The sequence below is a fragment of the Dioscorea cayenensis genome, chromosome 25, assembly GCF_009730915.1.
Source record: "Dioscorea cayenensis subsp. rotundata cultivar TDr96_F1 chromosome 25, TDr96_F1_v2_PseudoChromosome.rev07_lg8_w22 25.fasta, whole genome shotgun sequence".
Taxonomy (NCBI): Eukaryota; Viridiplantae; Streptophyta; class Magnoliopsida; order Dioscoreales; family Dioscoreaceae; genus Dioscorea; species Dioscorea cayenensis.
Window position 1 is genome coordinate 124,604 of NC_052495.1, and position 19,686 is coordinate 144,289.

Below are 19,686 nucleotides of genomic sequence, written 5' to 3' on the forward strand. Positions count from 1 at the left end.
AAAAAATTACTTATTATTTGCAAGCTCATATAAAAACTAAAAAATTTACAAGTTAAAATAAAATTCCCCAAAATAATATTAAAAAAAATTGATGCCGACTTCACGATAGTCCCACTTAATAATATAAAAAAAAACCCTTCAAATTATAAAAGATCACTTTTTTTTGGGTGAGTTATATGAGTTCATGTGTGTATATATATATATAACAATTCCCTTTTACTTTTCTTTTTATCTCTATTTTTTATTTTTGGAAATTTTTCTTTATAGCCCCATGTTATCAACTTTTAATATTTTTCCCTTGACAGTAAAGCTTGAGTGGGAGGTAAACTACTAATTTTACAAAATTACAATTAATTTAGTTTAAAATTTGAAATTATCTAAAGTTAAAAATTGTTTGGTAATTTAAAAAATACAAATATATATATATATTTATAAAAAAAAAGTATTCCAGAACTTCCAGGAAATATCTTTGAATCCCCAGCAAGTAACAGTAGTAACCACACGTGTAGGACTAAAACCGTAAATAAGCCTCACTTTCTGTCCTAAAAGAACTCATCGAAAACACGTGCCGATCTATTCCAACTCCTTTCGGTGGGTTTGGTCTGGTGGTGGGCCATAATGATTTGTGGGCCCATCAACCCATTATTGGGCCCACTTTTGGTACACGTGCTAACGGGCCACTTTAGATGTGGAAGCATGGGCCCACCAAACCCACTTTGAATGGTCCTCAGCCCAAACATGACCCTTTATAATTGGTCCCCTAAAAATCTTAATAGTTATGGATGGTTCTTATTTAAAGAATATTAATAATTGTCCCTAATCTTTCCTACCATTCAATCCTTTGTTCTTTACCTTCCATTATATATATATATATATATATATTCACATCTCTTAATTATTTTCCAAAAAAGTCATTAATGTCTCAATATATATATATATATATATTTTGTTAATTATGCGAATATTTAGCATTCTTTTGAATATTCAATTTGATATGACATTTTATTCGGTGTTATCTACTGGTTTTGAATGAATCATTTTAAAATTTTATTATTAGCAATTTAACATGAGAGGCATTAAAACAAGTTGAGAGACTATTTAAGTAAATGTAAGTCTTTATCAATCAAGTTAAATCTTTTATCATATTGGGTAATCATATGTACCATATAGGTTATCAAAACTTTTTGTTGTTATCTTCTTATCATTTGACTATTTTTTGTGCTAATGTTTGCATCCACTAAAGTTACCATTAGAGTTTTTATAACCCTTTTTAAGCACATGCAAAAACTAAAGATTGATTTTTTTAGGGTTTAGTGGAATTACTTTTTCCACAGTAAAATGCATGTAACTTTTTTGAGAAGGTGTTCAAAGAATGCATTTTTGTTACTATATTTTCCTTGGCCTTTGGATATGGAGCTTCCCATCTTTTGGGAGAAAATTTTTGGAGTACTAAAATCAAATGCACAACTTATTCAGGGACTTGTCCAAAATTTTATTTAAAAAACACCATAAATTATCTGAAAAATATATATTTATATTAAAAAAAAAAGAATAATTAAAGTGTCAAACATTTCAGCATGGTGACAATGAAAATGGACCTTTTGACTAATGTTGATCTAGTTATGTTCCAAAAAAACACTATTTTTTCTATTTTTTTTCTTAAAAAACAGTGTCCTATATTATTAAAAAACTTTTTTTAAAGGATGCTTTAACAACTACGGCATTCCAAAAAAAAAAAAGAATTTTTAAAAGTTAAATTTACATATAAATCCTTGAAAGTTTTCACATTCATCTATTTTATCTGTTTTTATAGCGGAACATAAGGGTATTTATGTAATTACAAATTTATAAGGATATATGCATGAAAAAGGAACACTGTTCTTTGTGAACATATCCATACGAGATAAGATGCTTTCAAGTTTCAACAAAGAAGAAGCTAACTAAGAATATCATACAACTAAGGCAAATCTTGTAAGCCAAATAGCTCTAGGACCATTTCTACTATTATATTATATTATATATATGCTACTTGGTATTTGTTTATTATTGTCTTTTAATTAGAATCAAAGTGTAAAAACTTTTGATTTTGGACTATCTAATTATATTTTAAATATATATATATATATAGCATATATAAAGATAAGGTGATTATATTAAGTATATAATAATCATGGAGACATCATATTGTTTACCATTTTTGTTCAATATAAAGAGCTAGAAAAGAGTGTAACAAATACGATAGAAAGTGATTGTATGTTTAAAGCCTTTTATAATGTGCAAAGTAAAAGAAAATGAAATCGATTTTTGTTAATTATTTAGTTTTTTTATTAATTTATATAAAAATGAAAATCTCAATGTTTTGTTTGGACATTTATCCTTTAAACTTTCTATAAAAACAAATGTAGATATTGACATTTAAGACTGTTAATTCATCTGAAGTTTACTGCTAATTTCTTTTTTTTTTTTGGATAAATGTTAATTTACTTTTAACGTATTACTTTTCTTTTGTATATTTCAACATTTTAACCTTCTTTAAATCCAAATGATTCTAGATGATTGAAAAACCTCAACAAAAAGTATGATAAACCATATGCATGCTTTACTATAAACTAAGTGTTAATATATAAATTTTCAACTTAAGCAACATCAAATGAGACATGTTGTTAGACATGCAAACCAAACTAGGGTTTCTCACTTGTAGACCAAATCAACTAGGGTTTATATATATATCTATATATATATATGAGGATTGAATGAATTGAATCAAATTGTCAAGTTGTTTGACAATGCAATGAAAACCAAGGGCCCTTCTTTGCAGAGTTGTCCTTGTTGCTCCCTAGAATCCAAATCCTTTGAATAAACAACATGTCACTATTGATCATTGGAATCAAAACTCTACAAAAAAGAAAGAATTTACTTGCCATACTTGCTTGACTTCTGCCAAGAAAAACAAATGCTTGTCTGTAACCGAAACCGATAATTTCAGACAAAATTAATATTACTTTTTGAACGATGTGGACGTTATCGTCATCATCTTTGTGGACTTTACTCATTTCAGATACCCTATAAATTTTTAAAACACACAACTATTCTTTATTTAATTAAGTTTTAGAAGTATTAATTTTAAGACAAATGCATTGCATATATATATATATATATATATATATATATATATGATTTGCAAAGATCATGAGTATTGTTTAATTGAAGACAAATTCCAAAAGAGTTTGATGAGAGCTATCCACTTGTTTTTATTCATATATATATATATATATATATATTGTTTGGTGCAACAGGACAGAATGGCAGTCAACCATATTTATGAAACAATCAACAAATATAGATGTTTGTGATCAAATAATTGAGTTATAAAGGGTCCTCTTCCCAATTATATATCTTTTGGGAAAGAGAGAAAGAGAAGGGATATTTAACTCCTCCTTCATTTCATTCTTAAAAGAGTATGATATATATGGTTAAATAAAAATGTTTAAAGTTTATTTGATTTTATCATGCATGTTCAAAAGCCAACTTTTTTTTGGGTTTCGAATATGGATATGCCGTATTAGATAGATGATAGGGTATTGATAAAATAATTGTTTTTGTTTTATATAAAATTAATATATAATTAATTATATGGTGTTTTACCAGTTATTTACAATTTGCAGCATGACATTGGATAAGCAGCTTTGTATAGCCCAACCCTTGGAACATACTACAGCCCCAGGTGGCGAAGAGCCGACATCGAGGTGCCAAGATAATTTTTTTCTAGATAAATTATGATTTTATAAAATTAAAACAATAGATGGCCAACTTTTTTTTTTTTATAAAATATATGTATATATATATATTTATATAATTAATTTAATAGTTATAGTGCGTGCATGGCTTTAATTGTAACCTTTCTTTTTTTGCATGGAAACCTAATTAAGGCACTCAGAAGGCAATACATAGAATGGTTCTTGAATATAAACTTTGTTCATGATACCAAGGTTTTAGTGCCATCCATTGTGCTCTCTCTTTTATAGCATGATGATGATGATGATGATGATAATGGCGAAGCCATCTAAACCATCAATCAATTACAAAAGAGAAAGTTTTGTGAGTTGGTGCTACACTTAACCCAAATTCATTGGCCATCTTCAAAGATAACTCATGTTCAAGCTTGACCATAAATAATATTCTCCTAGTCTTTCTCATTATGATCATCTATCTTAGTATTCTATTTCTCTAGTATAATACTCTATAGTATAAGTTAGCTAAAAACTATTTTTTATTGTAGCTTTTATTTAGCAAAATTAATAAATAATTTGACGTTTAATTTCGACGGTCGATTTTTAGTTATTTTAAAGAGTCCATTAACAAGTTAATAAGTGGATGGTATTGACTTATAAAGATTAATTTAATGTTTTTATTATATCAGTTAGCATAATTTTAACACAGAATTAAAAAAAGGTTTTTTTATTTTAATTTAAAGAAAAATAATTCAATTGATGAAAATTGGCGGATTTATCAAGCATGGGAATTTCTATTTATGGAAATAAACAATATTAATTTTGTTCATTTAATTGATAATTTATTTTTTTATATATTAAAAAATGGAGTTTTAAATGCAGAGACATATAAATATATGGTCATAACTCACACAGCAATAATTGAATCAATTTAGAAACAAGAAATCATTGCTCACATTAATTAATATAGCTCAGTATGTGGACAATTCTATTCAATAAATCATTTTCATTTAAATAATTATTGAGGCTTTTTCCTAATAAATTATACAATGATTTTTCTTAAATATTTCCCCCCAAAAAAAAAAATCATAATTTCATAATTATATATATAATTTATGATATATAGTTTTCTATTTCTTTGTTAAAATGGTAATATTATTTAAAAAGCACTCAAGAGATGCTTGTACCTTTTTTTCCTTAATAACAATGATATTATTCTCTCTTGGTTTGATGACTTTGAATTTATTTTCTTTCAAAATCGAAAAAATAAAATTTTAAGATATTGATAGACCAATAAATAAACCCAATAATAATGAGATTAATATAAACTCTTAATTATTTAGAGAACAAGAAAAAGAAGCTACAACTCCACTCAGTCCTTTTCATACACATCCTTAAAATAAATAAATAAATAAATAATATTAATTAATTGTATTAATTCGCAATAAAGATGGCATAAATCAACGTGTGGAATAATGTACCGTGAGTGAATATTTAAAATTTATTCTCTCCAATAATAGTTAGCCTATTCAAATAATTGTTGGCCTTTTTTTTAACGTTTTTGTTATGCTATATATTCTTTTGTTTGTCACATTTTGATATTTGTTAACATGTTTTAATTTATTTATGTTATTGATTCTAGACTGGTTGGAATGTCGGGATACGCCATCTTTAATTTATTCTTAAATTTTATTTTAATTTAATAAAAAAAATAATTATCTAGAGTTGGTCCAAATGATATAGTTTTAAGGGTTCTTAGTGCTCCACTCCGACTGATCACTCCTGAAAAGTAGTCTACCAAAAAATTAGAAAATATTATATATATTTTTTTATCTTATCAAAGCCAACAAATACAAAAGGAATACCAAAACCAATGATCTTTTAGCCTATTGATATTAGGTTCCATGCATAAAGTGTTTATGTCTTTACAGAAGAGGCTTGGTGCTAATAACATGGATTACTGTCTCCTAATATCACTCACTTTGAATACAAAAATACTACTCTCTCCGTTCCTTTTTATCTGTCGTGATTAACCGAATCTCACATACCAAGAAACTTAATTATTTTACAAAGTTTTATAAAAATAAGTTATTTTTTCCAAAATTACTCCTGATTTATATCTTCAAATTTTTTTTAATATTTAATTCCAAGAAGGGAATTGAATATAATGTTAAAAGTAATTTTGGAAAAAAAATAATAAATGCTTCTTGATGTTAGAATATGACAGATAAAAAAAAACATGGATTTGTGACAAATAAAAAAGAATGGAGGGAGTACCAAAGTAAACAACTTCTTAGTTTATTAATATTATGTCCCCTATGTAGAATGTTTGTGTCTTTACTGAAAATATAAATTTAAACTTTAGTTCACACATAATGACAGCAGAGAAGAGTTGCTTGTCCTGACGTAATTTATCTATTTTCGTCTAATTAAAAAAAAAAAAAGAAAGTTAAACACCAAAATTTAGGAAGTCGTGTTTCTCATGGTCAATTATATTTTAATGTCTTATGTGTTTACTTATAATACAAACACATAAATTTCACCTTAAAAATAAAAAACGAGAAAAAAAAAGAAGGGATAACATAATCCGTGTGAATATCCATCCCAATCACTGAAATCCAACAAGAAGCCAAACAAGGCACTCCCTCCACCCCATTTCCCTGATTTCCAAATCCGTTTCCTTTCCGCGTAACCCCCACATCTTCACTAATTAATCTTTTTTTTTTTTTCATCTCTTTAACTACATAATAATATTAATATATAAAATCAAATTCATAGTGTTCCAAAGTTGACTAACATTATTAAGATATCCCAAAAAGGCACTCACATTGACCATCACAAACAATCCCAACTTCTCCCTCTACTCTATATATATCACCCAACCACTCCCCCTTTCCTTCCATCCCCTCATTAACCTCTTCATCTCATTCCACTACTCATAATACTCTTCATTCATTCAAACTTCTTTCTTTCTTCTTTCATACACACACAAAACAAACATGGGTGTGGATGTTGGACCTGTGTTCAACTCTTCAATGAATGTTGAAACCTTAGAACATGGTCACTCTCTCCATACTTCTTCTTCTATGTTCTTTGATGATGATGGCAAACCAAAGAGATCAGGTATATTCACACATACATATACACAAATATATATATTTGCACTTACTTATATTTTCATTCTGTATTTACTAACAAGTTTGATTTTGTATTTTTAGGCAATGTATGGACAGCAAGTGCACATATTATCACGGCGGTGATCGGTTCCGGTGTATTGTCACTGGCGTGGGCGATAGCGCAGCTCGGTTGGGTTGCCGGACCGGCCGTGATGTTTTTATTCAGTTTTGTTATATATTACACTTCTACACTCCTCTCCGACTGCTACCGCTCCGGTGACCCTGTCACCGGAAAGCGGAACTATACATACATGGATGCTGTTAGAGCTAATCTTGGTATGTTTTCATTTTTTTTTTAATTCTTTTGGTTCCTCCTTGTTCAATAAATATATAGTTTCAATTAATTAATTATGTGTTTATATGTATAGGTGGTATCAAGGTGAAGATTTGTGGATGGATTCAATACATCAATCTTTTTGGTGTTGCAATTGGATACACTATTGCTGCTTCTATTAGTATGATGTAAGTGAATTGAAATATGTGTGTATATATATATGTATAGACATGTGCATGATGGTTTTAATTTGGATGATACAGGGCAATTGAGAAATCAAATTGTTTCCATAAAAATGGAGATGATAGTCCTTGCCATACTTCAAGCAACATGTACATGATAATCTTCGGTGTGACTGAGATAATTTTCTCGCAAATTCCCGACTTCGATCAGATTTCCTGGCTGTCGATGGTCGCCGCGGTTATGTCTTTTACTTACTCCTCCATCGGTCTTGGTCTTGGAATTTCGCAAGTTGTTTGTAAGTTCATAACTCTTTTTTAAGTAGTAGTAGTACTAGGATGAGTGATTTCCTGAGAGATTCTAATACTCGAACTCCTTTTCCTTCAGCTAATGGAGGCTTTAAGGGTAGCGCAACCGGAGTGAGCATTGGTTCAGTCACTGAGATGCAAAAGATTTGGCGAAGTCTCCAAGCTTTCGGTGACATTGCCTTCGCGTACTCCTACTCAATCATTCTCATCGAAATTCAGGTAGCTTTTTAATTTTAAAATCTTCTTCTCTTAACTTAAAGTTTTTAGGTTGAATCGAGCTCAAATAATATTAAAACTTCATGTAAAATATCATGTAGGACACAATCAGAGCGCCGCCACCCTCTGAGGCAAAGGTGATGAAAAGAGCAACACTACTGAGTGTGGCTGTGACAACCTTCTTCTACCTTCTTTGCGGTTGCATGGGCTATGCTGCTTTCGGAGACGCCTCCAAAGGCAACCTTCTCACTGGCTTCGGCTTCTACAACCCTTATTGGCTCCTTGACATTGCCAACGCCGCCGTCGTTGTCCATCTTGTCGGAGCTTACCAAGTCTATTGCCAACCTCTTTTCGCCTTCATCGAATCATGGGCAATCAAACAGTTCCCCAACTCCGACTTCATCACACGAGAAATTTCGGTGTCTTACTGGCCCTCTAAAACTTACAAGCTCAACGTCTTCCGCTTAGTTTGGCGTACAGCTTTCGTCATTCTTACTACCATAATTTCCATGCTCTTGCCTTTCTTTAACGACGTCGTCGGACTTCTCGGTGCCCTCAGCTTTTGGCCACTCACCGTATATTTTCCGATAGAGATGTACATTGTTCAAAAGAAGGTTCCTAGATGGAGCACAAAATGGGTGTGTCTACAAATGCTAAGCTTAGCTTGCCTTATGATTTCCATCTCCTCCGCCACCGGCTCGATCGCCGGAGTTGTCGGAGACCTTGGGGTCTACAAGCCCTTCAAATCAAACAACTAATCATTGTATCATTGCATGCAATGTTAGCCAATTAGCTCCTACTTCATGCCACCGTAGCATACCAAAGAAGACTTACAATCATGCATGTGTGTACTACTATAATTACCACTACTACTTACGTACTGAGTTTTTGTTTTACCAACTTTGATTTCTTTGCTTGTAATTCCTTGAAGCAAATGGAAATTATTAGTCAAAAGAGCAAAAAGAAGATGTGAAATTGTTGTGCTTGGAATTGGAATGAAGATCTAGAAAAAGAGAGATTCTGTGCACAAACTTTGAAATTTTTGGTATCTTTGTTGGAGTTAAGAAATTAAAGAGTGGTGGTGGGTTGGTGGTTTTTATCTTCCACACATGTTTCAATCAGAAAAACACTTTTAATGGAACCTTTGAAGTATGACCTCCCATTTGTTGCTCCTTTTCTTCGGTGAATTTTTTAATTAGTTTGATCATAACTTTCAAAGATTAATTTATTAAATAATTGAGTTGAGCTTGAGTTGAGGATGAATATGTTCACATGCTTTGTGTGTTACTAGGATTGGAATATGAGATGCTTGTTTAGGATAAGTTCAGTGATGAAGAGATGACAATGAAATTTGATAAGATTCTTTGTTGATGTTCCAAAAGCTAAAGATGATTTGTAATACTTAGAATGCTCTTCTAAATTTTTCTTGAAACTTAAAAGAAATTCACCTAAGATATTGATATATATATAAAGTCCGCATCGGCCCATGATCAAGAACACATGGTTCATCATAAAACATGGCCCAGAATCCAGCTCTACCAACGCATTGAATTATATAAAATGTACAAATTCACAAGAACAGGATCAATCCAATCAATTCATTAATGAAACATATACATCTTTGATTTACTGTATTTTGATCACATATAACACTAGAACATCTGTAAACAAAGAAACACAGAGATTGCTTTATTGAAACACAATACATTCAACCTTAGGACATCAAACTTACAGAAACAGAATCACTAAACAGACATGCTTTCTTTGAAAAGGTTAGCTCAGGCCGGAAAATGGATAGTTATACAGAGAATGATAATGCTCATTGAACACCTTTTTCCGGGAGAACATATCGCTGATGAGCGGAATAATAGGCTTCTTCTTCTTTGCCTTTGCCAACTTCTTCGTCTTCTTTTTATGATCAAAGTTGCCATCCAACTCTCCGAGTCTTAGTACATGAGCTAGAGAAGGCAAATACTCGTAACTTGGTTCCAATTCCATGCTTCTCTCTTCTTCCCATATATCACTCTCGGTTTTTACTTCACTGGTATCTATACTTGTCTTTGCGGCATTCGCTGCACCCACTGCTTCAATCTCTGCAATCTTAGCCATGTTCTTGTGGATCTCGGCATTGAGAGATGCAACAGTCACCTCCCTTTCGGACTCCCTCTCCTTCAGCAACATCAACTCCCGCTTTGTTTCTTCCAATTCAGCTTCCAACTTCTTCAAAGAGTTGAGGATCACGTGATCATCCTCTTGATCTTGCTGCAATTGTGACGACGGAGATGAATAAGAGGGCAGAGAGGAAAATGAAGATCGAGTAGGCCTCGGAGTTATCTCATGACTGATACTCTTGTTGATCTTCTGAGAGTATGCAGTATCACAAGATATAATGCGTTCGCCAAATATAGCAACAGCCTCTTTCACTGAGCGGAATGGTCGGGCGGTGTCGACCTCTGCCCGCTCTGAAACCATTCTTGAAAGAGCAGAAGATGGCTGAGCTTCCATGGCAGCTACTCATGAGAAATAATAGTGGAATGCTAGGTACAATGACAGTGACAGATATTTGATATGATAAGAGTTTGGTTTCTTTGCTTCTACTTCAGTGACAAATACCAGTTAAATACTGCCCTGGTTTGAAGCAAAAGTAAGTTTGAAATGGCAAGAAGGGGACATTCAACCTAAAAGATATTCAAATCTCAACCATATCAAATTAGAGTTTATAAAGAGGGAAATGCTATTAAAAAAATAAACAAGTATTTAACATTGTAAAACTAGTGGATATGCATTTCTTAGGCTTCAAAATCACAGGTTCCTGAATTCAAGAAAAGAAAGAAATGAGAAGGAAACAAGTGGATGACATTTGAGAGCTGCACTGTAACTGAATGAAACTTCAAGGACTCAAATATGTGATATCATCAGAAAGTAGGTAAGGAGAAAGATTTTATATTCTCCTGAAACTCTTCAGGCTTTACTTTGAGGAATAACCACCATCAAATCGAAATAATTGCACAGTGATCTTTTCTATATATATATATATATATTAACTTATCATGAAACTTTATGATATCAAAATTTCAGATTGCTGGTGAAAAAGAATGAAGTTTGTCAGTGGAAATTGAATAAAACAACAAAATAAGTTTTGAGTACACTGCCACAAACACCAAAAATTTCATACAAGTCATAATGTATGATAGAAGAGTTCTAAGAAACATACCTTAATATAAAATAAAATCCATACTCGTGTAAGCAAATTGCTAACAATATATGCATACGAAACTAGGCATTTGTTCTGCTCTAGCTTGCTATCCACTTATTCTTGATGATACCAATGAAATTTGTAGCATGCTTCAAGGATTTCATCTACAATGATATCTTTTTGAGAATCATACAGTCCAAATGGAAGAAAGATTGCACCCGCCAGTGTCACTCAGCATTTCACATTGTGAATTATGTATGCACAACTACAAAATATTTTTTTTTTTAAATTCAAAATATTACATTAGTAGATGTTTGAGCATTTAAGTATGGAATTATCTACGTCTTACTCCAGTCAGCATAATCAAAAACAGTAAATTTTAGGTGAGGGTTTCTTTGACAAAAAATCTATTGTTGGCCTTGGTCTTTCATCAGCATGAGACAAGACGGTCAAGGTCAGTAAGACACCATTCACGCATATTTACACTATTACTTGATTTGCAAGAACAAATATATATATATATATATATATAAACTGCTCCAAAATGCAGCAATATCATTTACTTGTCACTCAAAGTAATTTTCAAGATTCCAAATGTTTCACATCATTACTCATTAGCAAGCAAGTGATGGAAGAAAAAAAAAATTAAACATTTTTCCTGAAACTCTTGAGGTTTACTTTGAAGAATAACCAGCATCAAGTTGAAATATATTATATAAGTTTACTCACCATCAAACTTTATGATGTCAAAATCTAAAACTGAAGGTGATAAATAATGAAATATAACCACAAAAATATTAAGTCTTGGATACACTATCACAGACAGCAAATTTATCTTAGCTTAGTACTGAATGACATAATCGTTCTGAAATGCACCACATAATATTGAATGATGTCAAAATCTAAAATTGCCAGTGATAAATAATGAAATATAACCACAAATAATAAGCCTTACATATGCTATCATCAACACCAAACTTTTCTTAGCTTAATACTGAATGAGAAAAAGTTCTAAAATACATACCATAATATCGAATGATGTCAAAATTTAAAATTGCCAGTGGTAAATAATGAAATAAAAACCACAAAATAATAAGCCTTGCATACACTATCGCAAGCACCAATCTTTTCTTATCTTAGTAATGAATGATATAACAGTTCTAAAATGCACCCCATAATATATTGAATGATGTCAGAATTTAAAATTTCTGGGGATAAAAAATGAAATAAAAACCACAAATAATACGTCTTGAATACACTATCACAGACACCAAACTTTTCTTAGCTTAGCACTGAATGATTAAGAGTTCTAAAATACATACCATAATATTGAATGATGCCAAAATTTAAAATTTCTGGTGATAAATAATGAAATAAAAACCACTATTTATAAGTCTCGCATATATTATCACAGACACAAAGCTTTTCTGAGCTTAATACTGAATGATATAAGAGTTCTAAAATACATACCATGACATTGAATCAGAAGAGCACCCATGTAAGACAATTACCAACAGTTGATCTAGGCATTCCTTCACTGATTTGCTTCCTCATTCTAGATTGCCGCAAGTCCTGCATTTGCTTTCGGTTCACTAATTTATAATGGCTTGATATCTGCTTGTAGGTCCTGATTATGCAGATGAGGTTTGAGGTGACATAATGATATTTGAAGGTTACAATAATATCCTTTAGAGAATCCTAATGGAAGGTAGACAATACACAACAGTAACCGAGAGTGGAGAAGCTTATCAACTCCTTGATCTTCATTTCTAATTCAGTCTATACATGAAAGAATCCTAATGCCATACAAATTAACCTGAGAAATCAGTGTGTATGTGTAGTGAAATGCAGCTACCGAAGGCACACATTAAGCAAGGGAAAAACACTTCCTCAAAGACTACTCATGTTAATTTTAATAACATCAAAAGAAAAGAAAAGAAAAAAGGAACTGTCTTTCCCACTTCAATTAGCTAAAAAATTCACATCAATCACTCAAGTTTCAGGAAAAAAAAAAAAATCAGCAGGCCTTTAGGTTTCCACATCCATCAAATCCTCAATAAACACTAAAATCAACCAATCAAGATGATACACAAGACTCATACACCCAGATAATCAACAAAAGCTCAAAGCTCAATGAATTTTCAAGCAAATAACTGAAATGGGGTCTGCAACATAGATTTAAGACCAAAGACAGAGGAATCACCAAACAATCTATGCAGCAGAAGTACCAATCCAGAGAAACAAAGCAGAAACTTGAACAAATGGGTCAAATTCCCACCTTAAGAGCCAAACCCTACGCAGCGCGCCATTGCAACCAAGCATTCAAGCTCTCTCTCACAAACACCCGATATCAAACAAACCACTTTTCAGCACTACTTCTGCAAATAGTTTTTCTCTCAGGGTTATGGCCACAAAAAATCCCTTATATTTTTTCCCAGGGATATTTTTACAATTTTTTTTTTTAAAAAAAAAAAACCACAAAACCACACAAAAATAAAAAATAAAAACAATTTCCTTAATTAATTATTGTATATATAAAATAATTGAGGACTATTCCGAAATTTAATTTATCATTATTTTGTAGTACTCTTTATTTACGGAAAAGTCCAAAAACAAACAAAAGAAATCCAAATTAGTCCTTTCCTCGTTTCAAGCCTTCTTCGTAACTATCGCCCGCCTTCGATGCTCTCGATGCTCCCAAACTTCACCAAATAACCGTCTTTCTTCTTCTCCTCCGCTCCCAAACCCTCGCCCTTCTCTCCTCCTCGATCCCCATCAATGGCGGCATCACTCCAGCTCGGCACCGCCTTCGTCCCCACCTCCACCTCCTACCTTCGCCGCCGCTCCCCCTCCGTTGCCACTCCCCCTCGCCGTGCCTCCCCCCGTGTCTCCGCTAAGATCCGTGAGATCTTCATGCCGGCTCTCAGCTCTACCATGACTGAAGGAAAGATCGTGTCTTGGGTCAAGGCCGAGGGTGACCAGCTCTCCAAAGGCGACAGTGTTGTCGTTGTTGAGTCTGATAAGGCTGACATGGATGTGGAGACCTTCTATGATGGATACCTCGCTGCCATCATTGTTGATGAGGGTTCCTCCGCTCCGGTTGGGTCCGCCATCGCATTGCTTGCTGAGACGGTTGAGGAGATCGCTCTTGCTAAGTCTCAGGCTTCGTCTTCATCGCCTTCTGCTCCGGCTCCGGCCTCTCCCCCTCCTCCTCCTCCTGAAGCTGTTCCGGAAACCCTAGCTTCGCCTCCGCCACCGAAATCAGCTCCGGTTTCGGCTTCTTCTACGCATCCGGCATCGGAAAGTGGCCAGCGGATTGTGGCAACGCCTTATGCGAGGAAACTCGCCAAGGATCTAAAGGTGGAGCTTGGATCGGTGGTTGGGACTGGGCCAATGGGACGGGTTGTCGCCAAGGACGTCGAAGCTGCTGCTGCTGCTTCTCCGGTTTTGAGCACTCCGGTGAAATCCGTCTCTGATTCAGCTCCTGTGAAGACTCCGGCTATTGAATTGGGGAGTGTTGTGCCATTCACTACAATGCAGAAGGCAGTGAGCCGGAACATGGTTGAAACCCTCTCCGTTCCAACATTCCGGGTTGGGTACACCATCACCACTGATGCACTTGATAATCTTTACAAGAAAGTGAGATGCTTTCCCTCTTCCCTTTCGTTTTCTTGTGATTTTGAGTAGAAAGTAGCAAAATTTGCAAGATTTCTGATTGATTTGTGATGTGAGGATAGATAAAATCAAAAGGAGTGACTATGACTGCATTGTTAGCAAAGGCCACAGCCATGGCTTTGACAAAGCACCCTGTGGTCAATTCATGCTGTAGAGATGGTAAGAGCTTCACTTATAATAGCAGCATAAACATTGCTGTTGCAGTTGCCATGGATGGAGGATTGATCACTCCAGTCCTTCAGGATGCTGACAAGGTTTGATTTTCTTTGTGTCATCTACTCTCTTTTCTGTTTAGTGTCCAATTAAATTGGTGTTGCTTTGTAGTTGGATATTTACTCATTGTCGAGGAAATGGAAGGAGTTGGTTGATAAGGCTCGGGCTAAGCAATTGCAAACTCATGAGTACAGCTTGGGTAATCAAAAAATGTCAAATGTCTTTTTAATTATGATATGGAAGTGGTTATATCTTTCTTGCAGTTGATTGCCTTTCTTCAGTTCGTAGTTGATTTTCACACTGATAAATATTGTTTAGCACGTGACTTTGCTGCATTGTTTTTTTTTTTCATCGGATCTCAAAGATTGCTTTCCAAAACATACTTATGTTTTACTAATTGCTTTGACATTTCTACATGGGCTCTCACTTCCATTCAAGTAGAGCTTATTGCTACCTTCCTAAATAGTCTAATAATATGAGCTGGAGTTTCATCAGAATTATATCTTTTTTTTACTTTTGAATCATGTTGAAGTGCTTAAGAAGCAGTGATGATTAGGGCAATAGATTTATGTGCACTAGGTTCCTCCTAGAATCCCTTTCAACTAAGCCAGACCTAACCTAAAAACCAGGAAATGTAATAATTTGAAACACCAAAGTATAACCAATTTTTTATGCATATGACAACTTGGTTAGGTACAACTTCTATTCCTTCCTAAAATTAGCTAAACATGTCTTCACCCACTTTCAACAGCTCATTGTTATTGTTATTGCAACAAATAAAAAAATCATGCAATCAACATCCTTTGCTGACCAAATATCACCCTTCCATCAGGATGGGGCTTGCTGTAATTTTGGGAGGGTTACTACACAGGAATATCATGTTGTATTGAACATTGATCCTTAGAGGGATAAACAAGTAGGCCAAATAGCTATGAGATAAAACACTGGAAGAATGTGCAGAAAAAGCACTAGATATCCAACCATGTTTGGATTGGAGAGGAGCCATTCCATTTAAACCATGTTTCATTTAGAACTGTTAAAAAAGTGGTAATATTGTTCACCATCTTGCATTCTGTTTTGCGTAGTATGTCACATAATTTACTTCACAGGCACGTTTACTCTATCAAACCTTGGGATGTTTGGTGTTGACCGGTTCGATGCAATTTTGCCTACTGGAACTGTAAGTTAACTTCACCACAATAATCTCAACTATGATATTCCAAGACAATCGTCTGTAAACTATGGCAAGCCTTCCATGAGACAAGATTTTAACGATGAACCTCACCTCAGGGAGCAATCATGGCCGTCGGTGCATCCCAACCAACTGTTGTTGCCACCAAGGATGGTCGGATTGGTATGAAGAATCAGATGCAGGTATCATCTTTTGCCCATTCAATCATTTGTTTCGAACTTCTAAGTTTCACACAATCGACCGTGAATCTTTTCAGGTGAATATCACTGCTGATCATCGTGTTATTTACGGAGCTGATCTTGCAGCCTTCTTGCAAACCCTTGCAAAAATCATTGAGGATCCCAAAGATCTAACTTTCTAATTGCTTCTACAACACCAGTAATTCTTCAAACTCTTAATCTGCCTGCCTTCATGAGATTTTGATGTTGTTGTGCCTAAAGAAATTAGGTTTTTTTCAGTAGAAAATTTGTGTTTGTTGTAACTCCAGTTAGTCACCTGTTTCATGTCAGGCTTAACAACTTGTAGGATATGCAGGCTCTGTTGTTTTCTCTTCCTGTTTTATCTCTTCTCTGATTCTTTGTTTTGGAGAATGTTTTTGTTGTGGCCTTCTTCTGCCAATAAATTTGAACAAGAGAACCTTGTTAATTATAAATTAAAGGATTGATTTTTTATTTTATTTTATTCTTCTTTTGTATTTTTTGCCAACAGTCTTCTTTAAGAAATGAATGAGTTTAAGATGTTTGGTTAAACTTTATCATATATGCTTACACACACACACATAGTCATAACTAAGGACACCAATAACACAGCTTAATGCATCTTTACACAACAAAATAAATCAGATATTTGTTTTAACACCATAATTAAGGCCTAAAACAAAACCCACCAATACACACTGATTCATCTTTATTAATGAAAACAAACATGTATTATTTTTTACTCCTTTAAATTCAAAGACCCTTATCCTTCAAAACTCCCAACATCTCATTCCTTCCTCTAATCACCACATTAAACACTTCATCCACAACAGCATCAAACATTTCTACACTTTCACTAAGCTCAGCAGACTTGCTCCTCAGCAACTCAATGCCACTCTGAAACCTCTCCTTATCCTCAACAACCCCTTGCACCACCTGTTCTTTCAGCTCTCCGACAACCTTATCGACCTTTTCATGTTCAACCAAAACAAGCCTCGAACCGTTCTCCGATGATGACAACGATAGAGAACTCTTCTCCCGGAAACGGGCTACTAATGCCTCGAGCATTTCCATAAACAACTTCAGTTCCGGGAACTTCCTACCAAACGCACAATCACCTTCCATATTAATTGAAACCGGCGATACGATCGCCGATACTAATAACAATGATAAAATTACCATTACACTCTTTGCAGCAAATATGATCATAGAAACACTCTTATCATGCTTTTTACTGCATCCTTTTAATGGCATCATCAAACTACAAACCTTCGTCTTTTCATGCTGCAACACAGTCTTCCTCTTCTGCTGTTGCTGCTGCTGCAATGTTTCTAACCCCTTACATTCAATGATCTTGTTCAGTGTTACCATGCAAGAAGAAAGATCATCGTCTTCCTCGTATCGACTCAAGCTTTCAATAGCAAAACTGACTGTCATTCGATACCTATGAGTTGCGGAGATTGCAGACTTCATTGAATTGCAGAGATCTAGCAAGGTTATGGTTGCATCCATGTAATGATTAAACCAGTCTTGTTCCACTTCACAAAAGATAGGAAGATCAAACCTTTTGAGGAAGGATAGAAGATCAAGCTGCAACTTCTTTAAAACATTCATGGCTTCAATGGACCAGTGAAGGGACACTGAACTCTCAGCCAAGGACTTCTCTAGTTTTTTAAGGCATTCTATAAGAGAAGAACGAAAGGTGGCAGCTTCTTCAGAGAATGGGCATTGAGAACTTGGAGACTTGAGCTTGTATAAAAAAGGATGCATGCATGGAAGGGCTGATCTTCCTCTTCTTCTTCCCATGAAGAAGAACATTCACAAGAATCAAAAACTCTAAATTTTCTTTTGTTTTGAAGGATATGTTAAGGGAATGGCATCATGCTTAGAGATGGATGAAATGCTTGAATACTTTGATATGTTAGCTTCCTTTCCATGTTTCTATAAAAGAAGAGATGTGAAGAAGAGAAAATGGATGGAAATGAATGTTTAATTTGCATCATGAAGAATACGTGGTAATGAAGAACTCATTGGTGAAGTAGCTGGAAAGATTAAGAGTCACGGAATGTTTAATTTGCATCATGAAGAATACGTGGTAATGAAGAACTCATTGGTGAAGTTGAAGGAAAGAATAAGAGTCACGCAATGGACAACCTCTATTATTCAAGTCCGTCCATGAAAAGTGGCCATTTTTTAACTTCTACAAATATATATATATATATGATAATAAAAAAATTAATGTAGTTTATACCAAAATTTCCCATCAACTGGCTAAAGATAATACCAAGTTTGAAGGATTGTGCTCTATTGGTAGTCGGGTCCCCATTAGAAATCTTCACAAGTGGTGAGAATACGAATCATGGTGAGGGCACATTTCTGGGAGTGTGAGTAGTGGTTGTGTATGGATGATCCCAGCGCCCATATATGCGCAGACCCCGTCCCCACTTGCTCTGTCGATGCTTGTGCACGCCCCTGCTTTTTTTAGCAGCTTAGCCGCTCATCTTGACAAAAAAAAAATTGAAAGATTACATGGTCGATTATAATATATTCATATAAATTTTAATAGTCAGTCAATCTACAAACAATAGATCTACAAATATATATATTTAACATAATCTGAGTCGTCTTTAGAATTTATGATATTTAGTTTAATTAATATTGATTAAAAATAAAAAGAAAAAAGAAAAGAAAAGGGGAGGAAAGAAGGGTCAATTGTCCATGTACTTGTTTGAGAATGGCAAGAAGAGTATATTGCTCTTGCTTGTAATCCAACATTATGAATGTGAAGGAGCATGACATAAAAAAAAATAAAAATAAAAAAAATAAAAAAAATCCTTAAATTGAAGTGAGAAATGCTTGGGGATGAAGAGTTGTTAGGTGAAACAAAATGTCAACATGTATGATTTTTTTAAAGTAAACGAACTTAAAAGAGTTAGACCGGCCAATGCAACCAATTTCGGCACAAATTTCTTCAATTCCGTCTTCTTGATTAAAAACCGAAAATAAATGTACTAGATATTGATGTATCCCTTCTTCAATATGGTCCCAACAACATCAAGCAATTTTTTTTAAATAATACACTCTATTTATATCTCAATCATACATTGAAAAATAATCGGAGCTCGACCTCAACCTCGATCAACCTCCCGCAAAGGCGTCAAACACTCAACCCTGAACCATTTGCAGCATTGGCAACAACAACAACAAGCATACTGTTGTGCTTTAAGCAAACCATATGCTCTATTCTTAATTTGTTGTGCTTTAAACTACAGTAACTAGTGTACTTTTCTATTTGCATGTTCTTCAAGTGAGTGACGTTTGTTGCCTA

General features: G+C 33.9%; 4 protein-coding genes across 11 annotated transcripts; 2 read left to right on the forward strand and 2 right to left on the reverse strand.

Moving 5' to 3' along the window:
• The first annotated feature begins 6,628 nt into the window (after positions 1–6,628).
• On the forward strand, positions 6,629–9,037 carry LOC120252989 (amino acid permease 3-like). The gene is made up of 6 exons (XM_039261217.1): positions 6,629–6,854; positions 6,950–7,183; positions 7,276–7,369; positions 7,445–7,659; positions 7,749–7,888; positions 7,987–9,037. Exons 1-6 carry the CDS (start codon positions 6,731–6,733, stop codon positions 8,641–8,643), a joined length of 1,464 nt encoding a protein of 487 aa, XP_039117151.1. The 5' UTR covers positions 6,629–6,730; the 3' UTR covers positions 8,644–9,037.
• Positions 9,038–9,469: 432 nt separating this feature from the next.
• LOC120252954 (WEB family protein At1g75720-like) lies at positions 9,470–13,461 on the reverse strand. 8 transcript variants are annotated; one of them, XM_039261170.1, is made up of 3 exons: positions 13,360–13,461; positions 12,552–12,653; positions 9,470–11,346 (listed from the first exon to the last, which is right to left on the reverse strand). In XM_039261170.1, exon 3 carries the CDS (start codon positions 10,388–10,390, stop codon positions 9,659–9,661), a length of 732 nt encoding a protein of 243 aa, XP_039117104.1. In that variant the 5' UTR covers positions 10,391–11,346; positions 12,552–12,653; positions 13,360–13,461; the 3' UTR covers positions 9,470–9,658. The 8 variants fall into 8 exon arrangements, with proteins under 8 accessions (XP_039117104.1, XP_039117103.1, XP_039117102.1 ...); XM_039261169.1 differs by having other exon boundaries at positions 9,470–10,508; positions 12,552–12,708; XM_039261168.1 differs by having other exon boundaries at positions 9,470–10,513; positions 12,552–12,708.
• Positions 13,462–13,658: 197 nt separating this feature from the next.
• LOC120252990 (dihydrolipoyllysine-residue acetyltransferase component 5 of pyruvate dehydrogenase complex, chloroplastic) lies at positions 13,659–16,837 on the forward strand. Its single transcript, XM_039261218.1, has 6 exons — positions 13,659–14,720; positions 14,819–15,010; positions 15,081–15,168; positions 16,079–16,149; positions 16,260–16,343; positions 16,418–16,837. The coding sequence occupies exons 1-6, from the start codon at positions 13,860–13,862 to the stop codon at positions 16,520–16,522; spliced, it is 1,401 nt and encodes a 466-aa protein (XP_039117152.1). The 5' UTR covers positions 13,659–13,859; the 3' UTR covers positions 16,523–16,837.
• A 73-nt stretch (positions 16,838–16,910) lies between these two features.
• Positions 16,911–18,392, reverse strand: LOC120252922 (protein BPS1, chloroplastic-like). Its single transcript, XM_039261119.1, has one exon. It carries the CDS (start codon positions 18,174–18,176, stop codon positions 17,112–17,114), a length of 1,065 nt encoding a protein of 354 aa, XP_039117053.1. The 5' UTR covers positions 18,177–18,392; the 3' UTR covers positions 16,911–17,111.
• Positions 18,393–19,686: the final 1,294 nt, after the last annotated feature.

Excerpts from the sequence above, each read along its gene's own strand:
- LOC120252990 (XM_039261218.1), top strand. The coding sequence starts at position 13,860 with ATGGCGGCATCACTCCAGCTCGGCACCGCCTTCGTCCCCACCTCCACC. Across the intron at positions 16,150-16,259 it reads CAATTTTGCCTACTGGAACT|GGAGCAATCATGGCCGTCGG; the intron begins GTAAGTTAACTT and ends ACCTCACCTCAG. Across the intron at positions 16,344-16,417 it reads GTATGAAGAATCAGATGCAG|GTGAATATCACTGCTGATCA; the intron begins GTATCATCTTTT and ends GAATCTTTTCAG.
- LOC120252954 (XM_039261170.1), bottom strand. The coding sequence starts at position 10,390 with ATGGAAGCTCAGCCATCTTCTGCTCTTTCAAGAATGGTTTCAGAGCGG.
- LOC120252989 (XM_039261217.1), top strand. The coding sequence starts at position 6,731 with ATGGGTGTGGATGTTGGACCTGTGTTCAACTCTTCAATGAATGTTGAA. Across the intron at positions 7,184-7,275 it reads TGCTGTTAGAGCTAATCTTG|GTGGTATCAAGGTGAAGATT; the intron begins GTATGTTTTCAT and ends TTATATGTATAG. Across the intron at positions 7,660-7,748 it reads TGGAATTTCGCAAGTTGTTT|CTAATGGAGGCTTTAAGGGT; the intron begins GTAAGTTCATAA and ends CTTTTCCTTCAG.
- LOC120252922 (XM_039261119.1), bottom strand. The coding sequence starts at position 18,176 with ATGTTCTTCTTCATGGGAAGAAGAAGAGGAAGATCAGCCCTTCCATGC.